Below are 15637 nucleotides of genomic sequence, written 5' to 3'. Positions count from 1 at the left end.
CCCCACACACGTGGCTATTCTCCAGGATGATCCCTTTTAGCCATGCGCAAACAGCCCAGCATGCTCGGGGTCTAATGTGTCGGGGATCACCAAACAGAGGGGATTACTGTTCCCTTACAAAATTTCCCCTATTTCAACCAGGTGACTATGAATGGTAACTCTCCTGAGGCGGACAGAAAGATAAAAGACCAAATGATGGATGAATGCAACCAAAACCCAGGACCATTCGCTGCCATGCTGTGTGTTGCAATGATTCCAGATCACTTGCTACTGGCTTGGCGTGGTAAAGTGTCCTACCATGGAGGACGAAATAAGGCAGCCCTCCCCAAAAACCTTCTGCAAAGGCTTTCAGAGTACCTCCAGAAGATCTTCATGGAGATGAACCTGGAGGATTCCCACTCCATCCCCAAACACGTTAACAGACTTTTCCATTAGCTGTATTGGCTGCGAATGCGTCCCAATTGTTCAGGGCAAATCAAACATTAAACACAATTGCTTTTAACTCCTGTAGTGTCATTATAAATGTGCACTCACCAGAGGTGCCTTCTCCGCATTCAGGGTCTGGGAACAATAGGCCCTGAGAGGGTATTGGCTCCAGGGTGAGGGAAAGGTCCTGGCTGCCCAGGAGAACGTGCAGCAGGCTAGCGGAGAATCCATTCTCCTCATCCACAAAATCCTCATCTGTGTTGCGTGAGGCTGACACCTTGCAGGTGTCCATGGAGAGTGTTGGGGTACTGGTAGGGTCCCCCCTAGAATGGCATGTAGCTGATCATAGAATCGGCATGTCTGGGGCTCTAACCCAGAGCGACCATTTGCCTCCTTTATCTTTTGGTAAGCTTGCCTGAGCTCCTTAATTTTCACGCAGCACTGCTGTGCATCTCTGGTGTAGCCTCTCTCCACCATGCCCTGTGCGATTTTGGCATATATATCAGCATTTCTTCTGCTGGGTCAGAGTTCTGCCTACACAGATTCTTCTCCTCATACAGCAATCAGATCCAGTGTCTCCCGTTCACTCCATGCTCGAGCTCGTTTGTGATTCTGGGACTGTATGGTCACCTGTTCTGCTGGGCTCACCACGCTGACCAAACAGGAAATGAAATTCAAAAGTTCCAGGTGCTTTTCCTGTGTACCTGGCTAGTGCATCAGGGTTGAAAGTGCTGTCCAGAGCAGTCACATTGGAGCACTCTGGGATAGTTCCCGGAGGCCAACACCATCCAATTGCACAGCGCTGCATCTACACTACCCCAAATTCCGACCCAGGAAGGTTGATTTTAGTGCTACTCCCTGCATTGGGGAGGAGTACAGCAGTCGATTTTAAGAGCCCTTTAGGTCGGTGGAACGGGGTTGGTTGTGTAGATGCATTCATTATAAAATCAACCTAATGTGGCTAAATTCAACCTAACCTCGTAGTGTAGAACAGCACTAAGATATGGGAAGGGGGGAAAAAGGGGGAGAAAGAACAGCCCAGAACTGAGGTAGGCATGAATTCCTGGTAACTTGAGCTGATGTTAGAGTAATAAACTCTGTTAGTTAAAAGCCCTCTCTGTTTGGAGTACTCCATTGACTGGGCAGATCCCATGTCCAGATGCCTGCAACCCCTGCTACAAACAAAACCGCACTGGGCATTCCAGCTCTAGAGTGTATTTTTAGCTGCCTGTTGATAACATGCACCCTATACTTGCACTCCAGCAAGAGACAGGTGGAAGGAAGACTACTGTCCAATGAGGCATAGTACAGTGAGACTGCATTCAAAGCTGGACACTGAAGAGTGCTTTTACCACGATTAGGGCTCCGCGTCAGTCATGGCAGTCACGGATTCCATGACTTTCTGCAACCTCCGTGACTTCTGCAGTGCCCAAGCAGCAAGCCAGCTACTGGAGCAGCCCTGAGCAGCTGTCCCCAGCCGGCCAGAGCAGCCGCAGTCCACGGCTCTGGGCGGCAGGCCCCGGCCGGTTGGAGCAGTTGCAGTCTGTGGCCCCCAGGAGCTGGAGCCGCTCGCCCCAGGAGCCCCTCCCACCCCCCAACAGTATCCCCACACACACACACACACCCAGCAGCCCCTCCCACCCCCATTTAAACACAGGTATTTTTAGTATAAGTCATGGACAGGTCACAGGTCATGAATTTTTGTTTATTGCCCATGACTTGTGCATGACTTACTAAAAATACCTAGGACTTAATTGTACCCTTAACCATGACCTACACATGCAAAGAACCTACCAAACAGAATTGACGCCATTCCCTACAGCATGTGGATAAATTGGAGAGAGTCCAGCAAAGGGCAACAAAAATGATTAGGGGTCTAGAACACATGACTTATGAGGAGAGGCTGAGGGAGCTGGGATTGTTTAGTCTGCAGAAGAGAAGAATGAGGGGGGATTTGATAGCTGCTTTCAACTACCTGAAAGGGGGTTCCAAAGAGGATGGCTCTAGACTGTTCTCAATGGTAGCAGATGACAGAACGAGGAGTAATGGTCTCAAGTTGCAGTGGGGGAGGTTTAGATTGGATATTAGGAAAAACTTTTTCACTATGAGGGTGGTGAAACACTGGAATGCGTTACCTAGGGAGGTGGTAGAATCTCCTTCCTTAGAGGTTTTTAAGGTCAGGCTTGACAAAGCCCTGGCTGGGATGATTTAACTGGGAATTGGTCCTGCTTTGAGCAGGGGGTTGGACTAGATGACCTTCTGGGGTCCCTTCCAACCCTGATATTCTATTCTATGATTCTATAAGGAAATAGTCTTCAATCAGCGAAAGCACATTCCCAAGTCAAAGACGCAAAGGAAAGCACCGCCACAGAGCAGATTGAATTTGAGGGGTGTTCTCACAAAGACAGAGCAGCCCATAGCACAGTGTATAGTTTAGTATGCTATACAGAGCTCAAACTGCTCATCTGAGCTATGCACATGGTGACATTACAATCCTAGAAACTAATTCAAAATGACTCATGATTCCAATAGAAGCAATTGGTGAGACACACCAAGCAGAAGAGGGACCTTAGTCAAGGAAATTATTGTCTGCTCCAGTGTCATGTACACATCTTGTAAAACTACATGTCCATCTGCTGTATTTTCTCTCCATTCACTCAGCTATACCAGCATGGTCTTGTTAAAAAAATGCACGGCTGAGTAAGCAAAACATTTTCATTCTATTTTGAATACTTTTTGGAAACCTCTGCTAAAATCCAGCCGTTTAATGGGCAGAGCAGTGGGCACATCTATCTTACTCAGGATATCTACCTTTAATCCAACAGCCTTCCCATAGATTGAGATTACTATTCTATCTCCTGTCCTCTGCAGTCCTAATGTCGTGCTAGTGAGGATGGCTTAAAAAAAACAAAAAAACAAAACAAAAACAAGTTATCTGGTATGGGCATCTACTGCAGACATTTCAAGCCCTATAATCCCACACATTTGGTTTTGAGACAGGAATTCATGATCAGAAAGATATGAATAATCTGGAAGGTAGAGATAGGGTCCAGAGGGCCCTAGACAAATTGGAGGATTGGGCCAAAAGAAATCTGATGAGGTTCAACAAGGACAAGTGCAGAGTCCTGCACTTAGGATGGAAGAATCCCATGCACTGCTACAGGCTGGGGACTGACTGGCTAAGCAGCTGTTCTGCAGAAAAGGACCTGGCGATAACAGCGGATGACAAGCTGGATATGAGTCGGCAGCATGCCCTTGTTGCCAAAAAGGCTAACGGCATATTGGGCTGTATTAGTAGGAGCACTGCCAGCAGATTGAGGGAAGTGACTATTCCCCTCTATTTGGCACTGGTGAGGCCATATCTGGAGTACTGCGTCCAGTTTTGGGGCCCCCACTACAGAAAGAGGTAGGAAAAATTGGAGAGAGTCCAGCGGAGGGCAACAAAAATGATCAGAGCACTGGGGCACATGACTTATGAGGAGAGGCTGAAGGAACTGGGCTTGTTTAGTCTGCAGAAGAGAAGAGTGAGGGGGGATTTGATAGCTGCTTTCAACTACCTGAAAGGGGGTTCCAAAGAGGATGGATCTAGGCCATTCTTAGTGGTGGCAGATGACAGAACAAGGGTCTCAAGTTGCAGTGGGGGAGGTCTAGGTTGGATATTAGGAAACATTATTTCACTAGGAGGGTGGTGAAGCACTGGAATGGGTTACCTAGGGAGGTGGTGGAAACGCCATCCGTAGAAGTTTTTAAGGTCCGGCTTGACAAAGCCCTGGCTGGGATGATTTAATTGGTGTTGGTCCTGCCTTGAGCAGGGGGTCGGACTAGATGACCTACTGAGGTCTCTTCCAACCCTAATCTTCTATGATTCTATAACCTCAGGGCCCTACAAAGAATCACTGTTGAGAAGCAAATGATTATGCACGGAGTTTCAGATATCTATTGTTTATTGTGGGTGTGACGTTGCATCCCATAATGCTTTACAGAAATATGATTATGAGTGTAAATATGACATAACTGGAATAGGTTTTATGCTAGATATGCCATGTATCATATCTTCGCAAAGGTTATGTTCTTCTGCATGTATTCATCCTATTTGTATGTATGTATCATTTTTATATCTGAAGTTACAAGCGTTGGCTCTGTGCTTGTATTTAAAGTGTTTGCTGTAGAAAGCACATTAAGGAAGATTCAGTCAACACACTTCGAAGGGGTTAGTCAAGTAAATGGAAGTACTTGGTTAACAATGGACCTTGACAGACACCAGTACATATCTAAGCTTTCAGCTTGGCCTGTAGACCACTGAGTCATGCATGGACATGTGACTTGCCCATGTGATTCCAATACTCCATGCTGAGCTATGATTCTACACAAGTGAGAAACTATATAAACCCCTGGGAAACCACTCCATTTTGTCTTCAGCTGGCTCAAGAGGTAGCCTCTCCACCCCCAAAGGATACCTGAAAGAAACTGAAACAAAGGACAGTAACCATGGGGGTGGGAGTGATTGCTGGACCCACACTAAAAAGAAATTAGTCTGTAAAAGAAGCTTATTGAAACATCTGAGGGTGAGATTTCATCTGTAATCACTTTCTTACTGTATTAAGCTTAGACTTCCGTGTTTTATTTTATTTTGCTTGGTAATTCATTTTGTTCTGTTATTACTTGGAACCACTTGAATCCTATTTTTTGTATTTAATAAAATCACTTTTTACTTATTAATTAACACAGAGTATGTATTAATAGCTGGGGGGCAAACAGCTGTGCATATCTCTATCAGTGTTATAGAGGGCAAACAATTTATGAGTTTACTCTGTATACACTTTATACAGGGTAAAACGGATTTGTGGTTTGGACCTCATTGGGAGTTGGATATCTGAGTGCTGTAGACAAGAGCACTTAAGCGGTTTTCAGTTAAGCCTGTGGCTTGTGGGGAATGTGGTTCAGACTTGGATGTGTGTTTGCAACAGGCAAGCATGTCTGGCTCATACCAGGCAAGGGACTGAAGTCCCAAGCTGGCAGGGAAAACAGGCTCAGGGGTAGTCTAGGCACATCAGATGGCAGTCCTAAAGGGGTTTCTGTGATCCAACCCATCACAGTGGCAATACAACTTTAAATCTCCTCTAGGTACAACAAAGACATGTTTCACAGCTAATTCAGATTTCTGTCACTTGTTAAGCTCAAAACCTGAGCTACATAACGGTGCTCAGAAATCTGATGAGGTTTAACAAAGACAAGTGCAGAGTCTTGCACTTAGGATGGAAGAATCCCATGCACTGCTACAGACTAGGGACCAAGTGGCTAGGCAGCAGTTCTGCAGAAAAGGACCTAGGGGTTACAGTGGACAAGAAGCTGGATATGAGTCAACAGTGTGCCCTTGTTGCCAAGAAGGCTAACAGCATTTTGGGGTGTATAAGGATTGAGGGACATGATCCTTCCCCTCTATTCAGCATTGGTGAGGCCTCATCTGGAGTACGCTGTCCAGTTTTGGGCCCCACACTGCAAGAAGGATGTGGAAAAATTAGAAAGAGTCCAGCGGAGGGCAACAGAAATGATTAGGGGGCTGAAGCACATGACTTATGAGGAGAGGCTGAGGGAGCTGGGATTATTTAGTCTGCAGAAGAGAAGAACGAGGGAGGATTTGATAGCTGCTTTCAACTACCTGAAAGGGGGTTCCAAAGAGGATGGCTCTAGACTGTTCTCAATGGTAGCTGATGACAGAACAAGGAGTAATGGTCTCAAGTTGTAGTGGGGGAGGTTTAGATTGGATATTAGGAAAAACCTTTTCACTAGGAGGGTGATGAAGCACTGGAATGGGAGGTGGTGGAATCTCCTTCCTTAGAGGTTTTTACGGTCACACTTAAAGCCCTAGCTGGGATGATTTAGTTGGGGATTGGTCCTGCTTTGAGCAGAGGGTTGGACTAAATGACCTCCTGAGGTCCCTTCCAACCCTGATATTCTATGATTCTGTGCTTTGGAGCACTTAATAGGCCACAGGCTGCAACCACTAATCCTGTCAATGTGTGAACAATGAAACTTTACATGAACCAAATTAAGAGAGAATACAAAAAGGTTTAGAGTGCTAAAAACACTGCCCTCTGTTTCCAAGAAATATACTATGGGAAAATTCATCAGGAGGACAGGTGGAAAATTTTAACTGTGGGGAAAACTGCATGGACCCCCTCATTTTAGGGACTTTTTAGCCATGTTTGCCGTGTTCCTCAGAATCCAAGTTATTATTGTTTAAAAATATGGGTTGAGTCCATGTTTTCCTTTCTTTGAAAAGAAAAAGCATCCCATGCAAACTGCTGCACTGCTACTGTGTTCACACACCCAAAACCAAGTGTCCAATCAACAGTCAGCAGCAGTTGCCCAGCATGGTCTGTGCCCCCTCACTTCATTCATCCCAGCAAGGTGTCAACACAAAGCCTACTAGGGAACCGTTAAATAACACCATGGATGAGGCACCATGGTGGAGTGAATAGGGCAAAATGATGTGAATCTGAAGACCTGGGTTCTTATACCAGCCCTGCCACTGGCTTACTGTCTGACCCTGGGAAAGTCAATTAGGCCTCATGTAGGCTGGGGGTTAGCAAACAACCTCTTAAAAAGTTTAGTATAGTCAAGACACACTGCCTGGACTACACTATACTTTTAAAATGTGTAGCTTAACATACGAAGGATCTTCAAATCCTAGCCTAGAAAAGGCCTTGGCTAGCTCTGAGTCAGTTTCCCCATGTGTAAAATGGGGATAATGATACCAATTTACATAAAGTTCATAAGATCTACAGATGAAAGATTTTATGATTTGAGTACGATTATAGGAGCACCATGAAGATAAAAACCTCTCACTTTTTATGAGTCCATTGTCAAAAGTAATGCCTAAAATGACTAATAAATTAAAGAAAGAGTATTTCTTTTTTCCTACTTGTTTGCATTGCGTATTAAACAGCACTCTGTAGTGTCAGTTTCATTATTTCCCCTCTATAATCAGTTCTGCCTATTTGTATAGGTCTTTCACACAGCAACAAGTGAGAGAAACACTTTAAAATACAAAAATATGGCTATAAAAGCATAAAAATCAGCAAGACGACTCAGGCAGGTGTGATTCCTGAAATGACTTTTAGCTCACCTTTTGAAATTTATGAGAATTCATGACAATAGACATTCTGACAACATGAAAAACATTCTGCTGAGGTTTCAGAGTAGCAGCCGTGTTAGTCTGTATCTGCAAAAAGAAAAGGAGGACTTGTGGCACCTTAGAGACTAACAAATTTATTGGAGCATAAGCTTTCGTGAGCTACATCTGATGAAGTGAGCTGTAGCTCATGAAAGCTTATGCTCAAATAAATTTGTTAATCTCTAAAGTGCCACAAGTCCTCCTTTTTGTTTGCGAATACAGACTAACACGGCTGCTGCTCTGATACTTTTCTATGTTCTAACTACTGTACATCTATATTACTGGGCAAGGGACTGCTGTGGTGCCACTAGAATCTTACCCTTTGAAATTCTCTGAACATGTAAAGAAATGACAATTAGATCTAAGCACACTATCACCACTTTGCCAGGATTCCCAGGGCGATTAACCCATTTTTCCTGCCATTACACCAGCTGGCACTTTGCCGCACAGGCCTTCGCAGAGCTCACAATTGTCTATCATATCTATCTCCTGTAAAAGTAACACCTCAGTGACCCTGTCTATGCTATAATCTTCATAAATAATATCCAGCTGACATTTTTAAAACATAGGTATTCTTGTGTAAACAGGGTGACCAGATAGCATTTGTAAAAAAGCAGGGCACTATTTAGGGGGAGGAAAAAGTTGTATATATAAGACAAAGCACTTAATATCGGGTCACCTATGTCACAACCATGTTTAATGTCATGCTAACTAAAATGTCTAAGTTAACGGATTTTCTAACACAATGCTTTTTCTCAGTATGTACATGGACTGGGCTTGTATCGCAATTAGCTCACCAGGGACCTGTAATGAAGTGTACGTGGCCACTGAAAAGGAAGTAGGAAAGAAGTTAACTCCCTGCAAAGGAAGGCAGGCAGAGGACCTGCTCAGGGCTCAGGCCAGCAGTGCACACAGCACAATGGGTAAGTACCGTGGGCTTCGCACCGCTAGAATCAGAACTGGAAGGGACCTCGAGAGGTCATCTAGTCCTGACCCCTGCACTCAAGGCAGGACTAAGTATTAGCTTCACAGCCACTGCTGTGATCAGAAATGTAATGACAAAACTATACAAGACCACCAACTTGGGTACTGCCCTGAAAGCCAACCCCACTGGAGGAGCTTCCCATGTGAAGGGAATTGTTCTAGAAAAAGTTGGTGTAGAGGCTAAACAGCCAATCAGAAATAGCTTCCACCTGGACTCAACCGGGCACTCAGTTTAAAAAGGCTCTCAGACAAGATTACTTGATTCACTCTCTGTGAATCAAGTAATTTAAGGATTGAATAGATGTTTAAGGACTGAAAGAAGTCTAGGGCCTTGTCTAAATTACCAAGTTTTGTCACCAAAAACTGCTCTGTTTTGTCACCAAAAGGCATACACACTACAATGGGATTTTTGTCACGAAAAACACCCAGTTTGGAGACAAAAAACTTCCACCCCCATGAGAGACTTGTCTTTTTCCCTCCGTTTATTGTCCGCAAAGAGCCAGTGTAGACACTGCTGATTGTTTTGTCAATAGAACTGGCTTTGGCCAGTATCCTACAATGCCTGCCCTGATTGCTCTGCTCAGTGTTTTGATCTCTGGTGCCCTGCAGGCATGTGCCCCTCCTCTTTCAAAGCTCTGGGAAGCTGCTCTGTTTAAGAGCAAATCATTGGAATGCTCCTGTTCTGCCCTGCACTAGGAACACAGCAGCAGGCAGACAGCTGCTGCAGTGGGAAGGGGACAGACTGCTGTGCTGCTTTGCCATTCCTCAAATGTTGCTCTCGGCAGCTGAGGGGGCTGTGGGAGAACTCAGAATCCCAAGATGCGCAGGGATCAGCTCTTCCTTTCCACAACACTGCACTGTGGGATACATACCCACGGTGCATTGCTCACCTTGTCAATGATGGTGTCCCCTATGCAGACATGATCTGTCAACAGAGGGAGCAAGTGTGAACACCCTTTGGCGATTTTTGTTGTGCCAACCTTTGGGCGTCGACATAAGTTTTGTCAACAAAACTTGGTAGTGTAACAAGCCCTAGCAGTAGCTTCTTATCAATGACCGAAAGCTGAAGGTCCAATTTATGAAGAACATGCAAAATTTTCAGGGTTTCTTTCCTTTATTTTGCAGGATCATTTGAGTGTCACATAGACCTATTTTCATTCAGATGGCCTCATTATGATAAAGACCCTCAACATTTAATTCGTATGAAGATTAAATTTTGCATTAAACACAAGCACAAACTGGGGAGGGTGGAATTCCATGTGTTTTGATGCAAAACTACCACAGTAATGAAAATTCACAGAAAAGCTGGGCCTTGCAGGCACAAAATCAACTGAAATGAAACTGTAAAATTGTTTTATGTTAAAATTTCTCAAGGGCTTAACCTGCCCATCAGTAACCCTAGCAAGTCTAGGTTCCTCCACTTAGCAGGGAGCACAGACAGAATGAACTCAGGGCTTTATTCTACAAACACTTAATGTGTATGTAGATAATACTTAGTCCTGCCATGAATGCAGGGGACTGGACTAAATGACCTCTCAAGGTCCCTTCCAGTCCTATGATGATGTTTATGTAACTTTACTCATGAGAGCAGGCTGACCTCAGTGGGACTATTCACATGCATAAAGCTATGGGCTAAAGCTATTACAGGATTGAGGATATTATGGGTTTGTCTGCACAGATCTACTTGTTTAGATAAGTCCCTGTGTGGGCAATCCTAGATGCAGTTAGAAATGGCTTATAGCATCCACACAAAGGTTTGCACAGGTTTAGCTAAAATGGTGCAAATTTGTGCAGGCAGGCCTGAGTCTACACCCTAGCCTCCCTTACATACACAAAGAAATAAATTTAACATTGCCCTCTCCCAACTCAACAATTCTTCATCTAGACCCCACCCTAGTCTCTGCCTTAAGTACAGATTGCTAAAGGTTTGGCAAAAAGACTAGGAATTTAATATAGTGAAGGATCATAAACTCAGGATATGTCTACAGAGGGATAAAAGTATGGCTGCGGTTGGCCCGGGTCAGCTGACTTGAGCTCACAGGGCTCAGGTTGCAGGACTAAAAATTGCTGTGTAGACGTTGGGGCTTGGGATGGAACCCAAGCTCTGAGACTGTCCACCCTCACAGGGTTCCACAGCCCAAGCCTGAATACCGACTCTGCAATTTTTCAGCCCTACTGCCCGAATCAGCTGACCCGGGCTAGCCAGAGATTTTTTTATCCCTGTGTAGACAAACAAAGGAGCAGTTCCTTTGTTTATGTTGGAGTTTGTTCAGAAGTTGGAGTGAGAGATCTTAAATAAATTGGGAGGCCAGCAAGATCATCATGATGGCAGTGAGAAAGTTTAATGTGGAAGAGAAAGAAGACTCAAGTATAGTTTGAAAACTAAAGTAGTTACTTTTCTTGACCTACATGAGGCATTTAGGCTTTGAAGAATGGCCTATAAAGTTCCACTGGGTAGGGTAGAGCTCACAATATGCAATTACCTGGGGGCCTGTGAAGAAAGGGCAAAGCCAATGGTTTGACTTAGGTTTCATCACTGATGTGCAGTGTTACCAGCTCCGATGCTGGGAGAAAGTAAGATGATGAAAAGATCACACAAAGAAAGATACTGTGTGTGCGCAAGTCCCATACAGTTCTGAGGTTTTGGTTTCAGTATGCTTTAATGAAGAGAAAATCAAACTCTTACCTGCCCTGTTCCAGTAAGACTATATCCTTCCATCCTAGCTTGGAGAGGTGGTATGCAATGGAGGTGCCCACGATTCCACCACCACAGATTACCACCTGTGCCTGAGCTGGCAGGGAAACGGGGGGAGGCTCTGCCGCAGATGTGGTCATGTGCCGGAAACTGGACGTGCTTCTCCATCTTGGGCTGGCTGTCCACCACCGGACATCTGACAGTAACCGAAGAAACATCCCAACGGGTGTCAGTCAGCTTTCTCGAGACACCACCTACACACGTTAAGATGCTAGCTCACTGCCACTTCTTCTAGGGAAGGAAAAAGCAACAGATTATTATTACCACTTATCAGAAAACATGTGCACAAAGCTGTTCTTGGGAACTCAGGGGTAGGGAGGAGGAGCGTAGCGACTGGGACAATGTAATACATGATGTGCAATAAGGTATCTGAAAGCCTCTATACTGACAACTTGGGATCTTTAAATGCTGATGATTGAGTAAGCAGGAAAAGAGCCTGTGCAGACTTTGAGAGTTCTCAAAGAACAGCCTTACTACTGAAAGGAACTAGACAGATCAGGAGACTGATGAGGCCCAGAGTTTCTCTCTTCTAAATCTGGCTTAGCCCAGTAATGAGGAAGAAAACAAGATAAAGTTTTTACATATACCCAGGACGTCTGTTCCAGGTGACAAGAGCTGCAGAGAAAAGGCTCTTGCACCAACAGTGGCAAGATCATGTGATGAGACAGAGAAGATGCCAATGTGAACTGAAAAGGAGGACTTGTGGCACCTTAGAGACTAACCAATTTATTTGAGCATGAGCTTTCATATTTCCCCTTGTTTTTTCCTACCCCCTTCCCCCACCCTGCTCCTCAGACGTTCTTGTTAAACCCTGGACTTGTGCTGGAAATGGCCCACCTTGATTATCAAACACATTGTAAGGAGAGTGATCACTATAGCTCACGAAAGCTTATGCTCTAATAAATTGGTTAGTCTCTAAGGTGCCACAAGTCCTCCTTCACTTTAGATAAGCTATTACCAACAGGAGAGTGGGGTGGGGGGAGAAAACCTTTTGAAGTGATACACTTTTATGCATCCGATGAAGTGAGCTGTAGCTCAAGAACGCTTATGCTCAAATAAACTGGTTAGTCTCTAAGGTGCCACAAGTCCTCCTTTTCTTTTTGTGAATACAGACTAACACAGCTGCTACTCTGAAATGTGAACTGAGTGGAGGGTGCAGGGAATGAAATAGAGAAAGTTGAGTCCATGAAGGACTATAGAGAATTTTTAACTGGCTTCTGAAATTAATTGGCAAAATGTGGAGTTTAAGAATGAGTGATACGTTTGTCCTTTATTTGAATGGAGAGGCACAGCCTGCACGAACTAGAATCCAGACAGCTTTGACTTGAGGCTATACAGTTGCTTCATAATGATGCTAGTTTGATCACGGATGCTGCTGAAGGCTCCTTGCTGTACAGTTAGCATTGCTCAGCTTGATACACGGTCTAGTCCCACTGCTATGATTCACACACTGGAGCTCACCAGTTATAACATTTCTCCCTTTCTTCAGTTTACCCCCAACTAGTGTTCCCTCTAATTTTCCCCACCCACGTGCAAAATGAATTTTGTTATGTACATCAATATGGAAGTGATGTGTGACATATTACCTCCAGATTGGTGCACATAACAAAATTCATGTGGTGGGGTGGGGCCAAGGAGTTTGGAGTGGGGGTGGGGGCTTAGGGCTGAGGCAGAGAATTGGAGTGCGAGAGGGTGAGGGCTCCAGCGGGGCTCCAGTGGGGAGAGAGGACTCCCCCCCAGCAGCAGCAGCACCACCTGGACTTGGGGGGGAGAGACACCTCTTCCCCAGCCGTGCCAGGTCCAGGCCTAGCTGAGCCAGGGGAGGGGCACCTGTCCCCTGGCCACAGCAGGTCCAGCTCCTGGGGGAGGGGTGCCTGTAGCCCGGCAGGTCAAGGCCAAGCCGGGTCAGGGCCAAGGGGCACCTCTCTCCTGGTTGGGGCAGGACTGGGTCAGGGCCAAGGTGCCTGTCCCCCAGCCGTGGCCTTACAATCTCATTTTAGACATGTCCGACAAGAGTGGACTCCAATGGAGTTTGAATTTTAATGGGAGTTGGGCTCCTACCTTAGATTTCTTTAAAGCCCCAGCCATTATTACCACCTCATAATCATGAGCATCATGCTAGAAATCACAAAAATGTAGAGCTGAAAGGAACCTGAAGAGGTCACCAAGTCCATCTCCCTGTGCTGAGGCAGAATTAAATTCATGTAGATCACCCCTGCCAGGTGTTTGTCTAACTTATTCTTCAAAGCCTCCAATGAGAGAGATTGCACAAGCTCCCTAGATAACTTGTTCCAATGCTTAACTATCCTTATAATTAAAAAAACTTTTTCCCTAATACCTAACCTAAATCTCTCTTGCTGCAAACCACGCTAATTACTTCTTGTCCTACACCTGGTGCACATGGAGATCAATTGGCCACCACCCTCTTTATAACAGCCCCTAAAGAATCTGAAAACTGTTATCAGGTTCCCTACACTCCCCCTCCTTGGCATCTCTACATGGAACATACCCATCTCTCTCAACCTTTCCTCTTCGGTCAGGTTTTCCAAACCGCTCTTTCTACTGCTCTCCTCCGGACTCTCAACAACTTGTTCCGGTCTTTCCTGGCGTAGCGCCCAGCAGCGGCCCCGCCGGCGGCCCCACCAGCGCCAGGAAGAGTGGCGCTGCCACTCCCCAGCTTCCACACACGAGACACCCATCAACACGCTTCCTAAAGCGACATCGCTCTTCTGTCTGCAGCAGCAGGACTCTCGACTGACGCTCCTGGCGTGACCCGCTGAGCCTGCTCGGCGGCCGCCCCCCCGGCGCGCCCCAGTCCGCAGCCGGGCGCCGACTGGCCCGCCCCAGGGGAGCGCTTTACGCTGCTCACTGCGCAGCCGCCTCCCCTAGAGCGGGGAGCCAGGCTCCGACCGGACGCGGCCGCTTCCCAGCCTGACCCCGGCTCGCGGCGCGTCTGCCGCCCCTCGCGGCTTGAGGTCAGCCGCCGACCCCGCCCCCCGGCGCCCCGGGCCCCGACCCGGCGCCCCGGGCCCCCAGCGCCCCGACCGTCCGCGCCCCGGGCCCCCAGCGCCCCGACCGTCCGCGCCCCGGCGCCCCGACCCGGCGCCCCGGGCCCCCAGCGCCCCGACCGTCCGCGCCCCGACCGTCCGGGCCCCCCAGCGCTGACCCCGGCCCGGCCAGGACCCAGCCGCAGCGGGCGGGGCCGCCCCACCCCGACCGGCCCCAGGGTCACGGCGCCCAGGGTCACCTCTGCGCGCGGAAGGGGGGGTCGTTGCCTCCACTGCCGCGAGCTTCGCCCGCGCGCGACCTCCCGCACTTTACGGCTCTCGCCCACAGTACGACAACGGCGCGCGGACCAATCAAGAGCCATCCCCGTCTCCTCCAGCCCCTCCCCCTCCCGCGCCCCACGTGGGCTTGTTGCTGCTGGAGACCAGCAAGTGCGGCGGGCGGGGCCTGGGCTTCCGCTTTCAAGGCACGACGGGGGCGGGCCGGGGCCGGAGACGCAAGCGGCGCCACCACGCTGTGGGCGGGGCGAGCTGAGGCCCCGCCCCCGCTGGAGGCCTGTCAGTCAGCGGGCTCCGCTGGGAAGGGGGGCAGGGCTCGGAGAGAGAGGGGGGCTGGGCGGGGCGGACATGGGGCACTGGGGGAGGGGCATGGGATGGGGAAGAAAAGGGGGGCGAAGTGGGGGCAGGGGGAAAGAGGCACTGGGGGGTGGCCCCCCCCTCCAGAGACCTCCCGCAAAGGTCTGTGTGCCCCCTAACCTCCCCCCACAGACCTCTGTGACCCCCCAGAAACCTCCCCCCACAGGTCGGTGTGCCCCCCAACCTCCCCCCAGAGACCTCCCCCCACAGGTGTCTGTACCCCCCCACCCCACTTCCAGAGACCTCCCCCCACAGGTCTGTGTGTCCGCCCCCCACCCCTCCAGAGACCTCCCCCCACAGACCTCCGTGCCCCCCCCACCCCTCCAGAGACCTCCCCCCACAGATCTGTGTGCCCCCCCTCCAGAGACCTCCCCCCACAGACCTCTGTGACCCCCCTCCAGAGACCTCCCCCCACAGGTCTGTGTGTCCGCCCCCCACCCCTCCAGAGACCTCCCCCCACAGATCTGTGTGCCCCCCCTCCAGAGACCTCCCCCCACAGGTCTGTGTGTCCGCCCCCCACCCCTCCAGAGACCTCCCCCCACAGACCTCCGTGCCCCCCCACCACCCCTCCAGAGACCTCCCCCACAGATCCGTGTGCCTGTCCATCCCTCCAGAGGACCTCCCCACAGGTCTCTGTGCCCACCCACCACCCCT

At 48.3% G+C, this 15637-nt stretch overlaps 1 protein-coding gene across 12 annotated transcripts in view; it reads right to left on the bottom strand.

Moving 5' to 3' along the window:
* The window catches only part of PDPR (pyruvate dehydrogenase phosphatase regulatory subunit), a 113791-nt gene extending 99080 nt beyond the window's left edge, over positions 1-14711 (bottom strand). For 2 of the 12 annotated variants that reach the window (XR_012154441.2, XM_073307101.2), the window contains exons 1-2: positions 13852-14365; positions 11274-11478 (exon numbers count right to left, since the gene is read on the bottom strand). Coding sequence is in view for 10 of the 12 variants with exons in the window: in XM_073307101.2 (XP_073163202.1) it covers positions 11274-11478; positions 13852-14041 (395 nt within the window). In the remaining 2 variants the exon portion in view is untranslated. Of the gene's footprint in view, positions 1-534; positions 1975-11273; positions 11574-13851; positions 14366-14589 lie in introns of those variants that run through there. The other 10 variants (XM_073307110.1, XM_073307104.2, XM_073307107.2 and 7 more) reach the window with 10 other exon arrangements.
* Between the last annotated feature and the right edge of the window lie 926 nt (positions 14712-15637).

The sequence above is a fragment of the Lepidochelys kempii genome, chromosome 12 (assembly GCF_965140285.1).
Source record: "Lepidochelys kempii isolate rLepKem1 chromosome 12, rLepKem1.hap1, whole genome shotgun sequence".
Classification (NCBI taxonomy): Eukaryota; Metazoa; Chordata; order Testudines; family Cheloniidae; genus Lepidochelys; species Lepidochelys kempii.
This window is presented reverse-complemented; position numbering and strand designations above follow the sequence as displayed.